This window comes from Leuresthes tenuis, unplaced genomic scaffold, assembly GCF_036924035.1.
Source record: "Leuresthes tenuis unplaced genomic scaffold, fLeuTen1.0.hap1 SCAF_9, whole genome shotgun sequence".
Classification (NCBI taxonomy): Eukaryota; Metazoa; Chordata; class Actinopteri; order Atheriniformes; family Atherinopsidae; genus Leuresthes; species Leuresthes tenuis.
The window spans coordinates 22,556,339-22,570,772 of record NW_027325363.1 but is presented as its reverse complement, the minus strand read 5'-3'; the positions used below and the strand labels follow the sequence as shown (position 1 = coordinate 22,570,772).

Here is a 14,434-nt window from a genome sequence, read left to right as displayed (position 1 = left end):
ACAACTGGATCGTCGCTTAAATATAGAATATAATTGATAAAGAAGCTGTTGATTGTTTAAAAGTAGTAAGAACGTCAATGCATTTAAGAAATTCTTATGTTTTCCATCTCAATGACCAATAGGCGTACTGTAATGTGTTTTGTCGTGTGACAGTCTATGCTATTGTAGCATTTGACAGCAACTGGGACCTTGGAAATACCAATATTCCGGAGGTGGGAAAAACAATTAATAAAAACGCCGCAAGAAGTCTGATTTTCGGACTTATTACAAGACTAAATGAGGGAGCAGGAAAATGGTATTTTAAAAGTAATTTCCAAAGTTTAGGAACTTTCCACAGTAAGGAACTACGGAACTGTTGACAAGGACTGTTAATAGCGGGGCGACAAAGCTACAGACTTTTTCCCCACTCCACGTATCGAACGCGTGGGTGTTGGAAAAATTTCATTATGTTTTTTTTTTTTTTTGTATTGTTTGTATTCTGCTACCGAGGTGCATTGAATGCAGCATACTAGCTTTACTGCGTTACCTCTACCTGATTGGTTGAAAATTTAGGCTAACTCACAGTGTTTTACTTGCCTTTATCAGCCGCTATCATTGATGGGATTTGTAGTAGAAAGCATAAATCGCTATGGCTAAACCGTGATGTCATTGGTGGAGGTTGCAAACTACACTACCCAGAATCCACACGAGGTCATGGAACGTTGACGTGTATTTCGTTGGCAGACTGAAAAATTTCTGCTTCACGTCACTCACTTGTCAAAGCCAGACATCGCTTAAACGCAACCTGAACAATTTCACAATTTTGTTCATTTTAAGCGGTAGGTGACTTCGCAACATTGTGCGGCGATGGCCGGAGAAATGTCCATGATTGGTAAGTTTAATGACTATTATTCTATTTGGATGCTAACACAAGAGCTAGCCGGTTTGGTCCATCTGTGATACCCATGATGTTTCGTTGGCGCAGGTTCGGTAATTCTGGCTCTTTTCCTGGCCGGTTATCTGGGTCAGCAGTACCTGCCGCCCCCCAAACCCAAAGTCATCGGCTTGGATTTGGGAACCACCTTCTGCTCCGTCGGTGTCTTCCATCCGGGCAGCGGGGAGGTGGAGGTGATCGCAGACGAGGAGGGGAGGAAGAGCATTCCCAGCGCCGTCTCTTTCACCACCACTAACGTGTTTGCCGGACACGAAGCCGTGGACCTGGCCGACAGCAACCCTCAAAACACCATCTACGACGCCAAGAGGTTCATAGGGAAGATATTTGAGCCAGAGGTCCTGGAACAGGAGAGCGTTAGATACCCGTTTAAGGTGACTTATGCTGGGCCTGATCATTGCAGGATGTTAGATTGGTGTGGTCCATTTTTGGGTCACTTTAGCAACCAGGTTAAGAGCATAGTTACATTGGAGTTTACAGCTTTCAGTCAGCCGTAATGTTCCTAATTTCTTAATAATTTGGCAAAAAGAAAAATCTCAAAATACTTTCCAGCCTAGGCTACTTTAACCCTAAACTGTTGTTTGTAGTTTCCTTAGATTTCTAAGCTTGCAAACCTTAAAAGCTCACCATTGTTCTGTTTGTACTTCAACAAAATGAAGCCTTTGTTTCGTCCACCCTCATCATTGCTGGTTCTCTGCTCCTCCTTCAGGTGTCGAACAACAATGGAAGCGCAGAGTTTGTGATCTCAACCAACCGTACCTTCACTGTCAGTCCAGAGTTCATCGGCTCCAGGCTGCTGCTGAAGATGAAGAAGATGGCTGAGCGTCAGCTGGGTGTACCCATCCAGAAGGCCGTCATCTCAGTGCCGGCAGAATTCGACGAGCGCCAGAGGAACTACACTGTCAGAGCTGCTAACCTTGCAGGTCAGATTGCTGATAGGGTTTAGGTTGCAGCATTGTCTCAGGAAAGCTACCCACAATGCACCTGTTCCTCGCCCCAAAAAGTAATATTTTGAACCTTTATTTTGGTGCTTTAATTGTTGCTCTAACTGCCTTTCTTCGGGTCTTGCAGGCTTGGAGATCCTGCGTGTGATCAACGAGCCCACAGCAGCCGCCATGGCCTACGGCTTGCACAAGGTGGACGTGTTCAACGTGCTGGTGGTGGACCTTGGGGGAGGGACATTGGATGTGTCTCTGCTCAACAAACAGGGAGGCATGTTCCTCACCAGGGCAATGGCAGGTAAAGTGTTCCCAAGCTTTTGTGGGAGAACCTTTTTATCCTTTTTCTTCAATATTGAATTCAAGGGTTTTAAAATTATATGAAAAGTGCGTACGCCAAGAAATATCCACGTGTACAAGACATCTGATCCTATCTCTTATGTGAATGTGAAGCGGCCAGTAACCGCACCTTTGTACAGATGAGAAACCTGATGTCACTTCCTGATTCATTATCTGACAGGAAGCAGATTTAGTCTGTATATTCACCACTGGGGGAAGTGATGTGTCATGCTAAGTAACTATATTTTGCAGGAAACAACAAGCTGGGAGGTCAAGACTTCAGCCAGAGGTTGCTTCAGTTCACCACAGAGCAAGTTCGGCAGGAGTTTGGCGTCAGCCCCACCCTAAAGGAGGACATCCACCGTCTCCGACTGGCGGTGGAAGCGGCCAAGCTCAACCTCACCCTCCACCCCACAGCCGCAATCAGGGTGCCGCTGCACCTCCACACCCACGACAGCTCAGAGTCCCCCAAAGGCTCCACACCCTCTCCGGTTCTCTTCCAGGCCGCGATCACTCGCAAGCTGTTCGAGGAGCTCAACGAGGACCTCTTCCAGAAGATTCTGGCCCCGGTCAAGACCGTGTTGGTTGAAGGCCACCTGGAGAAGGAGGACGTGGATGAGATAGTTCTGGTCGGGGGGTCCACCAGAATACCGCGGATCAGGAAACTGATCAGCGAGTACTTTAGCAAGGAGCCCAACACATCAGTAGACCCTGACCTGGCTGTGGTTACAGGCGTGGCCATTCAGGCCGGCATCATGGGCGGCTCCTGGCCGCTACAAGTGAGCGCCTTAGAAATCCCCAACAGACACCTGCGCAAGACGAACTTCAGCTAATCTTCCATCAGGATATTTAGATTTGGAATTCCACTGATTCCCAACAGTGTCACACAGCTATTATGCACTTAATTTAACATCTTCTGGAGGAGGAGAAACGCACAACACAAAGCATCATCAACCTAAAGGTTTACAAGCACGACGTGGCGGTTGTTTTTTTTTTTTTTAAAGCTTCCTCTTTGGTTGTGAAAGGTGACGGTCACGGAAAAACCGCGCCGATTGCAACACCCGCACACGTTCCTCTCCACATTCTGAATGCGAGAGCTGCTTTTGTTGCAGCTGCAGCAGAATTAACACGACTGTGCTGCGTGTGGCCGAGCAGCGTCTGTCACGGATCCGCTGCTCTGTTGTCGCAGACTTTAATGCATTCAGGGAATAGCCTCTCGTTTCAAAGACTAGCCCGTGCGTCTTCAGCTATTTATTTATTTATCTATGTCGGTTGGTGTGTGTGTGTGTGTGTGTGTGTCGTCCTTTTCATTAGAGGCTGACGTACCGTGCGCTCGTGCCTTTTCAGAAAGAGTCGTTTGAAATGGAACGCTTCAGTCACGGGCCTTTATCCTGCTCCATGCTATGCTTTGCATTTAGTGAAATCTCTGGAACGTTGCTTGACCTCACGTTAAATATGTTAACACGGTAAGTTTAAAGCTCAGCTGCAATATACAGACTGTTTGCCTCAGCAGTGAGGTGTTCTGTTGAGGTTCAGAGTCCCCGGCTAACAGATGGAGCTCCGCAGCAGAGCCATAATGTACGAGTCGGTCTCTAATCATTGGCATCATCAGTAAAGTTCAGACCGGATTATTTGCCTCTCACTGTTGCACTTTGAGGACCTCTGCTTGTTGGACAACTTTTCTTTTGTGCAATAGTGGAGCCGTATCCAAACGGCAATGACTTCCACACGTCAAGGACTGGCTGCTTTTTCACCTGTGATGACCTGCAGGTCAGTTCTGGCAGAAGGACCAAAGTGTTGCTCATCAGTGCCTTGTGTGTTTAATATGAACAAATGTTACTGTCACATTAATGTTGTGTAATGGACATTCGTATAGTTTTGGTTTTGTTGTTTTTTCCAAATCACCTGCTGTTGTTCCGGTAGACGCCCGGCCGGTTGTTGCACATCCATTGTGGATCTGCGTCTGTATTCCAACCCAGAACTCTGCCTCCGATGGTGCGGCGAGTCTCGGCCAGGAACTCAAATGCACCCACATTCCTATGAAGAGCATCACAGCCTTTAATTTATTTGGCCAAATGCAGTTCAGTACCTGGCATCGTTGGACCTGGATCATTCCGGTCCCCTGGATGAGCTAGAATCTTTTTTCATACTGCAAATTTCCCACATTCTCAGACCAACTTAAAATGTTGAAGTTATTAAACTGTTGCGATCTGCTCTTCAGCCAATTAAAATTCCATTTCTCAACTTCTTCAGCGTTCCTTTTCTTCTTCTTTTTTTTTTGAAAAGTCAAGTTGCAGAAGGAGCACAAAGTACCTCCCAAGCTCATCCCAGGTTGTGCTCAAGATCCTCCAGTCACTAGCAGAGCAATTCGAACGTTATTCCAGCTTAAAGGTGACGCTCAGAAAATCTGGCGGTGAGAACAACTGACAAATCTTTAGGATTAATTATTGAAACCTCGGTCTTTCACGTTTTTACTGATGCCTGCTGCTGCAGTTCAGGAGTCAAAGAGAGAAAAGCTCTAACGCTATTAACTGAGAAGGGAAAAGAACGGGCTCCTCTAACCCGACTCTTCAGAAAAAAATGCACAGAACAGGCTAATGGAAACCTCTGTAACAGATTTAATGTGGACTTCTGAGGCACAGAAATACCCAAACAGATAAACACAAAAGGCGATCATTGTCTTGACCTGTGCTGCCTGTTGTGAAACCTTTAGCGTCTCATCTATTAGCTTTATTTTTCCCCACATTCAGCCCCCCCCCCACTTCATTTACATCAGCAAATATATACATGATGTTTGCCAACAGCTAAATGCCACTGAAAGGCCCGACTATTACTGTTGTAATGACTGAACTGTCACATTGTTCTATTGGCTCGAGCATCTCACACATTAACTCACCTTTTATATAAGACAACATACTCTGTATAGCACTGCATGCAAGGTGGACATGCATACCAAGCCTGGATACACACAATACACTGAAAACATCTTAGAAAAGAAAAAGATCAAAATCACATTCACTGTTAATTTAAAAAAAAAAAAAAAAAAGCATTTTCACCAGTTTCACTGTGAGCACAGCTCACACAAAGTCCAGAGGATTCTGCCAGCTGCACTGATCAGAAGTATCAAAATATCTTACGTACACCATGTGGACATTTCACCAGGAGGAGAAGGCAGGACGTCTGTAAACACTTTGATTTCTCTTGGAATATAAACATTAATGTTGTCCTCGTGCCACAATAAAACCTGATTTAAAAGCCTTAAGCCAAAACAACTCATCTGCAAAGAGGAGAGCGTCATTTGCGGTGTGTAAAATAATAAATTACTTCGGGAGTTTAGCTAAAAAATAAAGAATCTCTTAAAAGAAGCAAACACTGCTGACTCAGAGGGGCTTCTTGCACATTTGGATGTGATGGGAGTAGAAGAATTCCATCAGTAAGAAGTGCTTGTAGTCCTGAGCGATATATATATATATATATTATGTCTTTGAGGGGAAAAAACAAAACAAAAAAAAACAACCCACAAACACTTATTTACAGAATGTACAGAAAGTAACTGGGTGTTTCCAGCAGAAACAGTAGTCTGTCAGTTCATCGGTAGGCCGTGGGGGGAGAGGAGGCCTAACACCGATGAATAGGAATGATGTGGTGTTTGTTTCCAGCTCGCTGCAGCAGACTCACTCAAGCAGACTATAAATCACTGGTTGATGCCCTGATTAGTGTAGTAGTCGAAGCCGTTGTCCCCGTACAGCTCCTCAGCACTGCCAACTCCGTTCCCCACCTCTAGAGGGCGACAAACAAAAGATTTTTTTTTAAAAAGTCAGAGGGGAGCAACTCTTACACTTTCTAACCGAACCACTTTCATTACAAATAAAGAAAGAAAACTAAACTTTGCTCACTACATGTCTTACCTTTGGTCTGTCTACACACACTGGGGCATCTATAAGCTCTCCCACACAAGGTTGTCTCCACTGGAGGGATTGTGGGGGAGGATGGGTGTGTGAAGGGATGGATGAATGGATAGATGAAGAGGAAAATGACAGTAGGCAGAGAGGTGGCAGGACAACGAGGGATGCAGAGGAATAAAGGAAGAAGTCGCTGCTTGCGGGGGAGACGGAGGTGGTAGGATGGTCAGGAGGTGGTGCACATCACACAAAGGGTGGATGAGGGAGGCGGTTACTGGGGTTGACCTTTAACATGAGAGAGAGGAAGAGGAGGAGCGAACATTCATGGACACTCGGTTGCATGCTGGGATGGAGCGACATGCTTACGACGTGCCTGAGATTTAACATCGTTTGATCTTCATAGTTTAAAGTGTGACAATCAGTTCAGGAGTGAAAAATAAACACTTCAAAACAAAGGCTGGGGAACACGTGCATCCCTTGGTCTCACTGCACGCGGGCCTTACCAGAGAAGATAAGTTTCTCCTTCATGACGTTGATGTCTCGGCTGGACGTCCGGACCGCAGCGCTCAGCATGATCTGTTCGGGGTTGTAGCTGCGCATGCCGCTCATCCGATACCTGCGGGGGTCACATGTTTGCTTAGAAACCACAGCAAGGCACTGGGCCCCACTAAATATGCAGATCAGGGTCGGGTTTTGCTTTCCCTATTATTAATTCCCGATCATCTTTCGGTAACTACTGAGTTGGGGTGCACACCTGGCTGTGTTATATGAGGAAAACAGAAACTGTACTTTGAGGGAACCTCGTCTCTAAGCTCAAACTAAGGGACTGATCAGGGATTAAAATGTAATAATATGAGCTTTTGCTTTGTTTTCTATAAGCCAAATTACTTCATGACATATTGCCTAATTAAAGAACTGAAGCTTGATTAAATACCAATTATGTTTCCTGCATAATGCTATAATAATGTTGAGATTGCCCCTGAACACAGAGTCAAGATCAGTCTCCATAGTAAAGGCTTAGGGTTGTATTTCCTGTTTGGGGAAAACTGAGCCTTCCCCTTTAAGAAAAAAAGCCTATATTTCAATTAAATGACCTTCAGAACATCAGTCAAAATGCATTGAGACTAACATGCTCAGGCAGTGGGACTGAGAAATTAAGTGGATTTAGTCAATCAGCATCAATGAAAGCCAATCCTGAGACAACCCCCCCACCGGTGAACACAGGATCGTCGTTCATTTAGATCTTTTAGTTGTTGGACTTTAAATTTAACATCTTATTTGGTATTTTATGTTAAGTGGGGTGAATGTATGTATTTTTTATATTTACTAGAGAGTTAAAGACAAGAGGTCACCTTTAAGGGAAAAAAAAAGACAGCAATGCAGTACGTCGATTCAGGTGAGACAGAAAGATGAGAATAAATGTAGAAATACGGGAAAAAATTGAGGGAAAAATCCAAACAAGATGGATCATATATTACTGAGGGGGGAAAATAAAGAGAGAAGAAAAAGAATAGAGAGAAGAAAAAAGAGGGTGAAAGATGAGAAGACTTTGGGGTCAGAACAGGTGACCCAGTTACCTGATCGTGTGATAGCTGAGAGAAGATGCCAGAATGCAGCGGAAGAGGAGAAGAGCATGCACATCAGGCAGAGGAGAGAGGACGAGGGAGGAGCAGAAAGACAAAAAAAGGACAAAAGAAGGCAGGAGAAAAGAGAGGTCAGTTTAGAAGCCAGCAGAAGCCTCAGCCAAGCGCAGCACACTTGTGCTGGACAGTTTAAAAGGAGAAAACAAACACACAGGAAGCAAAAGATTCCATCCCAGAGATGGCCGGGGCACCATCTGTCTCTGGAGTCATCGCCGAAACAAATAAAACCACTCTTCAAGAGAGAAACAGAAGCACTGAAGGAGTGCGAAGGGTTTAGCCAAGAGAAAACATGATGTACTTCTTCTTTGTAAACGCTACTATGTGACAAAATAAATTTTTTTTTAAAAAAAGATAAAAGACAGTAGAAACACTCCAGAACTCTCTGGAATAGCTTTCCTCTTTCTGATGTTCACCGTCAAGGCTTATTCACAAAGAGTATTAAAAACATGTACTTGGGAGGGAGATCAAAAACACTGCAGGATGAAAGCAGAGAAACGTCAACTCCTGCATATACACTCACAATAACGACTGGACCACATCCAAACTGTTGAGTATCTGCACTTACTTCAGGAAGATGAATATTCCTATGACTACAGCAAAGGAGAGGAGGTCTGCAGTCACCCAGATCAGGCAGTATTCATTCGATCCCTGAGAGCACAAACATGCACACATATGTCACGGCACAGCTGAATTCTACACGATTCACCACAAGATGGAGCCATACGCATACGAGCAAATCACTTCACGAAATCCCGAAAAACATCGAATCCGTTTTAAAATATCAATCGAATGTTTAATAAATCTACCATACATCACTTAGCCCTTTGTTTAAGAAGATGAAGAGGGATATGGACTGTATATTTTACTGATTGAATACAGACTTTCTTGTCTTTAGAACATGCAAATACTGGATTTGACATGATGACACAGTTTAAACTAACAGACAGCCCTGCAGAGGCCATGGCAGTCTAAACTCTAACTGAACTATACAGTAGGGGGCCGGGGGTCATGTTCACAAGTTGTCATGTGGAGGTCCCGTATGGTGGGACAGAAGGGGAGGCTGGTCTGGCAAGTGGGTGGAAAAAAATATCAGGAGGCTCAGTGAGGGTGCCACACGTGTTGAGTCATTTCAGAGGAAGTCAGGCCCAGAAACCCAAGAGTCTCGCATCACAGGATGCACCACCGTGATGGCAATCATCTCTCTGCTGTGCAGGGTCTTAAAGATGGGTGTGGAAAATTAACTGGAATCCCGCTCAGTGCAGGGAATAAACACCCTGGGCTGATTTCAGTTGAAAGCTTGACGTGTGCTTTACTTTTGTTACTGCATGCCAAGAAAAACATACATTTGGGCTTTCTCAAAGCATCCTTTTAAAGAAGCTTTTCAGTCAGACAGGCACTGCAAGGTGCAAATAAAAAAAAAAACGTTTCTGTGTTGTCAATACACATCTGGTGTTTATTCCAAACCAAACCCAGACCGAAACACTGTGAATTCAGTAAGTCCCGCCTCCAATGACATTTGTTACACTGGTTAGGAGACTCGCGTGTGTCCCGTGTCAGCGAAGCAGTGGAGTGCATAAAATTACACTGGGTGAAACTGAAACTTATTCTATTCTTAAAGGAGTGAGGAAAAAATATCTCATGGAAATTGTTTAAACCTAATTTTTAAAAAACTGGCCTGCGTGGAGTTTCAGAGTGGCCAGAAACTCATAATATGCGTAGAAAGCACATGGTTTATTATTGCAAAAACATATATTCTTATGTTTACAAAGGGGGACAATAGCTTTATTTGATCCAGGAAAGGTACAGATTCCTCACCCCAAGTGATTTCTGGCTATGACGTTATTAATAATTTAAAAAGAAGCCATCTCACGAGTATTAGACCTGATCTTAAGTGCTCACCATGAGCCAGATGGGATAAGGCACCTTTCGGAGGATATGCGGGGCCTCCGAGGACACTGAGGACACCCCGCTGCACCAGAGCACCGAATACAGCCATGGTTCGTTGACAGTGTAGAGAGTGACATTGATTTGGGCTGTGGAGAAGTCTCTGAAAACAGTAAGCAAGCATTCAGGCCCTATACTGCATATAAAACCATGTGTCAAGCTGACAGCGCATCAGATCTGTGTGTTTGACCTTACCTGATTTCACTTGTGCTGGCCTGATTGTATCTGAGCAGCAGCCTGCTGATGTTGGAGAACTGCAGAGCTTGACGGCTAAGTTTCATCACAGAGGTCTGGATGAGAGCAGGTGCTGCCTGTCTCACCTGAGCTCTGTACTCCTCAGGAGTCCACATCACCTTGACAGAGTAAATGAGGTGACGGTGTGAACAGTGATGAGGAACACTCTAAGCAATCTTTTTCTTTTTTCTATCAGCTTGCATTTTAACCCTTAAAGTTTGCATGAAACATTTTCAGAATAGACAGACATCATACTGGGGGAAAGACTAAACAATCCAGATCTATCCGATTACCAGGCTTTGGGGAACTCCAGATTGCTGCACTGCTTGCAGCGTATCGTTGATCCAGCTGTGGTAGCAGGGGTGCTGTGGAGGAGGTCTTCGCAACCTGAACACCACCGTGATGTTGTGATAGGAGGCCAGCTTTAGAAGCTGCTCCAGGCTGCACACACTCTGGTTGGCGATCCGATTCTTCTCCTGTGGGGAAAGGCTGTTCACTGTCCAGAAGGGGTCATTCTGAAACAAGCGGAGCGGAAAGGAGGTCACAGTTATATTGAACAGTCGTGTTATATAACTGATTGTTCAGGCTCCATTTAGAGTCTTTGCACTGTAACAATGTGGCTGCTAATATATACATGGACTCAACATCATGACAATTGCTATAAAAATAAGAATGAATCCAAGCACTCTGCAGAGCATTTGGACAGCGCCTACATGTAATAAAAATAGTAGCCTGTTTTTCTTCATTTCCTTTACATTCATCCTCACTTCAGTGCTCCCACTCTCCTTGGAGAAGAACATCGGAGGCTTTTATTAATGTCTTCAACGATGGGCTACATTTCACTTCAAAGCAGAAAAAAAACTCACAATTTTCATTTTACCTGGTAATAAGATAGTTAAACAAAAATAAAAAAACAAAAATAGGCAAAGTCTAGCACATCTCCTGTGTGTAAACCGTCTGAGGAGGAGAAAGTAATGAAGATTCGATCTAATAGCGACACAGCTCTCTGCTGTGTACAGTCTCATCTCATCATCATCATATGAGCATCAGAAGTTAATACTTTAAAGGTGCTTTTGGAAACAAACCCCAGCCAGTGTACACATTTATCTCATGGATTCAAAGAAATAAATGAGAAAATGCATTATGATGCATGAGCATTAAAGTAAAACACTAAAAAGTAGCTCAAACAGCAATAGATCTACTCCTCTGAAAGCAACTCCATCTACTCACATGATCACATGGAGCCATGGGGGAAATAGTAACTACAAAATGGTCTCTTTGCATGTTTGTACCAGTGTATTCATTTTATTTCATTCTTCAAACAGTCCAAAAACAATAGGAACCAGACTCATGTTGTCCTTTCTGAAAGTGTGGTTTAGGGAATCTTATCATGTCCATGAAACCCAAACGCACCCTGACGGATCAATGAGTGAGGACACAATGCACTCGTGACACAGGGGGCTAATGGCTTTTATCACTCATCGCTGCGTCATGTCACAAGGTCAGTTAAAGCCACAAAGGCTTCGAAACATTCTCACATTTAGTGCATATAAGTGACCTGGAGCTACCTTGAGGAACCACTGTCCTGCGTTGAGCTGCTGCAGATCTGTCCAGTTGAAATATGAGGCTTCATCCATCTGTCTGTCTGGGAAAACCTTCTCCACATCCGTGGTCCTCTGCAGGGTACGGTCGTGCATCAGGAAAGGCACACCGTCAACACTGGTGATCGGGAAGAGAAAGAGCAGCACACATCTGATTATACTGCAGAATCCCCGCCTCTTCTTTTATTTCCTGTGGTGTGTCACACTTCTTCATTTAAAAACAAGGACTTATTCATTCAAGCAGAGGGTCTGTTGAAACTCAAAAGGACAGGAACACCCAAAACAATCATATTTGGAACTCAGGTAGACAAGCTCTAAAAGTGATAATAGACATGAGCAGTAAAGGCAGAAAGTCAGGCCAAGCCAAACGAGAAGAAAATGCTGCTGCTTGATTGATTTAATACCAACTCATACGAGGTTACACTGGCACGTCCTCCTGTACCTCAGCATGTCATCCATGTGAGCTCAAACAGTAGCTCACAATCTACGGAATAACAAATACTGCGTGAACATTATCACATGTTCGGTTAATTAGTATTTACTAAGTGGATACTGAAACAGATCAACCAGGCTTGACCAAACCAGGCACACACGTTCCTTACAGGATGTACATTTATTTGTGGGTGCAAACACAGTCATGTGAAAGAGAAAGTACACCCTCTTTGACTTCTAAGGTTTAATGTAACAGCAAAGCATTGTTTGAGAAATGTGAGAAAGATTCATGAAAACAGTCACGACAGTTTCCAGGATGTTCCCAGGACCGGATGTCCCAGCATGTCCAATGCAATGCTCAAAGAAACAACACAGAAATACCCAAGAGCTACATCTTAGACTCGTCAGTCGATGTGTCAGTTAGCAAGTTAAAAAATGTAAATGTTTATGACAGTAAAAATAGAAGGAATCTGAAAAAGTCTGGTTTGGTTAGAAGAGTTTCCAGGAGAAAGTGTCTTCTCTCTAAAAAGAACATGGCAGCACAGCTTAGGTTTGCAAAGTGGAATCTGAGCAAACCACAAAACTTCTGGAACAATGTTCTTTGGACAGATGAAACCAAAATGGAAATGTTTGGTGTTAATGCACAGCAAGCTGCGCAAAATGTCTACAAACCTCAATCAACAACTTTGTAAAGAGGAGTGGCACCAAGTCCCTCCACAACAATGAGAACATCATAAAGAAAATAATTACACCAAGTGATTACTGCGGTCAAGGGATGTGGTAATGTTGACACACACACCCACACACACACACACACCCACACACACCCACACACACCCACACACACCCACACACACCCACACCCACACACACTGTGTAACATGTTATGTGTTCATTTGAGGTTATATTTACCCTGGACCTTAAGACCTGGACCAGATCATTTTTTATTGTGTCCTGATATGAAAGAACTTAAAAGTGAAACAGAGTGTACTTTCTTTTTCACATGTGTGTGTGTGTGTGTGTGTGTGTGTGTGTGTGGTGTCCAGCAGGAGTGCAGACTGTCTGTCACTCTCGTTGTCATCAAATCTAATTACTCAGCACTGGCAGGAGATTCACCTGTCAGTGGCCTGCTCCAATCACACCTATCCACCTCCCTCATGACTGCACCGTGAGCGCAGTGCACACACGCGCGCACACACACACACACGCACACACACACACACACACACACATGCACGCACGCACGCACGCACGCACGCACGCACGCCGAGTCAAGAAGATGGTTGCAAATAAAGGAAAAGGTGTGAACACATTTAATTAAAATGCAAAAGCGTATCGGCAAAAAGCTCAAATGCATAACAGACGCACCGCCAAACGCAGCTCCAAAACATGAACGTACATCCTGCAACAATAAGCAACACTCCCCACCTCCCCACCGTCCCTCATCCTCCATCTCTGCACACGCATGAGTAGACATGTAGAGCCAGTATTCATCATGGTCACTAAAGCATCCACCCACGTTCCTTCCCTTCCTCCAAGAGTATCTCTCCAAACTCAGCCTATCAGCTCCTGTTATACTGGCGATGCCATGCATCCATCTACCGACTGCTGGCCGGCAGACATGTGGAGGCATCCCCAAAGTCTGTTCAACACTTCATTCATGGGATGTGACCGCATGCAAACATTTTTAAATAATATAAATGCTTAATGGTAGCATATTATGACAAACGATGTAAAGCGGCGGAATAGTGTTTTAACACACAGTATTGATGGCGTACGTTTGTATGAGAGTGTGTGTGTGCGGGTGTGTACCTGACAGCTACGTCAGCCTCCAGTCCAGTGACGTTCATTTGCAGAGCTCGCTGGAAAGACCACAGGGTGTTCTCTGGAGCAAGCTGCAAACACAGAGGAAAAGCACACAAATATAACAAGAAATACAATACAGGTGACTGCACTGCGAAGTTTACTGGAGGACCTCCAGCTATTGATTAAAAAAAAAAGACATCAATTAATCATATGAATTCAATACATTTCCATATGATATTATGTATGTGGAAATAAGAGATTCTTTATTCTCATAATGAGAACAGTCCACTCTGTTGACTGCTCTTTTACACAAGCCAATGTTGTGATCAATATCAAAACATCACTCACTAGAGTGGTATCTTCCTTTGAGACCCTATGAATAAAGCTACTGACAGGATAGGAATGCCGTTCTAATCAATACAAAGTGATTCTGGGAAACGGAGTGCTGGGATGTGATATTTTTTTCCTTTCCCTTTCTCACAGCCTTGCAGAGCCGCTCCTATTTTTAGATTCCACTGAAGGGATCGATAGTTTTGCAGAGATTCCACAGAAAGCCAGGTGTCTTTTCAACCGTGTGAGTAACTGTTTTGAATAACCGCCTTTTGCTTCCAAGTGTTGCGTAACACTTAACAGGAAATTGTGCCGAGCCCCATCAACCCTTCTG

The 14,434-nt window shown here is 44.1% G+C and overlaps 3 protein-coding genes across 6 annotated transcripts in view; 1 reads left to right on the top strand and 2 right to left on the bottom strand.

The window, feature by feature from the left end:
• Positions 1–14,434, bottom strand: part of LOC140314580 (beta-galactosidase-1-like protein 2) — a 363,608-nt gene that overhangs the window by 32,073 nt on the left and 317,101 nt on the right. The window lies entirely within an intron of this gene.
• The window catches only part of gdpd5b (glycerophosphodiester phosphodiesterase domain containing 5b), a 112,262-nt gene that overhangs the window by 66,241 nt on the left and 31,587 nt on the right, over positions 1–14,434 (bottom strand). The window contains exons 9-18 of one of the 4 annotated variants that reach the window (XM_072392880.1): positions 13,777–13,859; positions 11,500–11,650; positions 10,225–10,446; positions 9,893–10,050; positions 9,653–9,800; positions 8,319–8,401; positions 7,688–7,702; positions 6,614–6,726; positions 6,117–6,395; positions 5,904–5,988 (exon numbers count right to left, since the gene is read on the bottom strand). In XM_072392880.1, coding sequence (XP_072248981.1) covers positions 6,382–6,395; positions 6,614–6,726; positions 7,688–7,702; positions 8,319–8,401; positions 9,653–9,800; positions 9,893–10,050; positions 10,225–10,446; positions 11,500–11,650; positions 13,777–13,859 — 987 coding nt within the window. In that variant the 3' untranslated portion in view covers positions 5,904–5,988; positions 6,117–6,381. Of the gene's footprint in view, positions 1–4,813; positions 5,989–6,116; positions 6,396–6,613; positions 6,727–7,687; positions 7,703–8,318; positions 8,402–9,652; positions 9,801–9,892; positions 10,051–10,224; positions 10,447–11,499; positions 11,651–13,776; positions 13,860–14,434 lie in introns of those variants that run through there. The other 3 variants (XM_072392878.1, XM_072392881.1, XM_072392879.1) reach the window with 3 other exon arrangements.
• Positions 673–4,452, top strand: hspa13 (heat shock protein 70 family, member 13). Its single transcript, XM_072392869.1, has 5 exons — positions 673–871; positions 965–1,305; positions 1,641–1,854; positions 2,003–2,170; positions 2,461–4,452. Exons 1-5 carry the CDS (start codon positions 847–849, stop codon positions 3,039–3,041), a joined length of 1,329 nt encoding a protein of 442 aa, XP_072248970.1. The 5' UTR covers positions 673–846; the 3' UTR covers positions 3,042–4,452.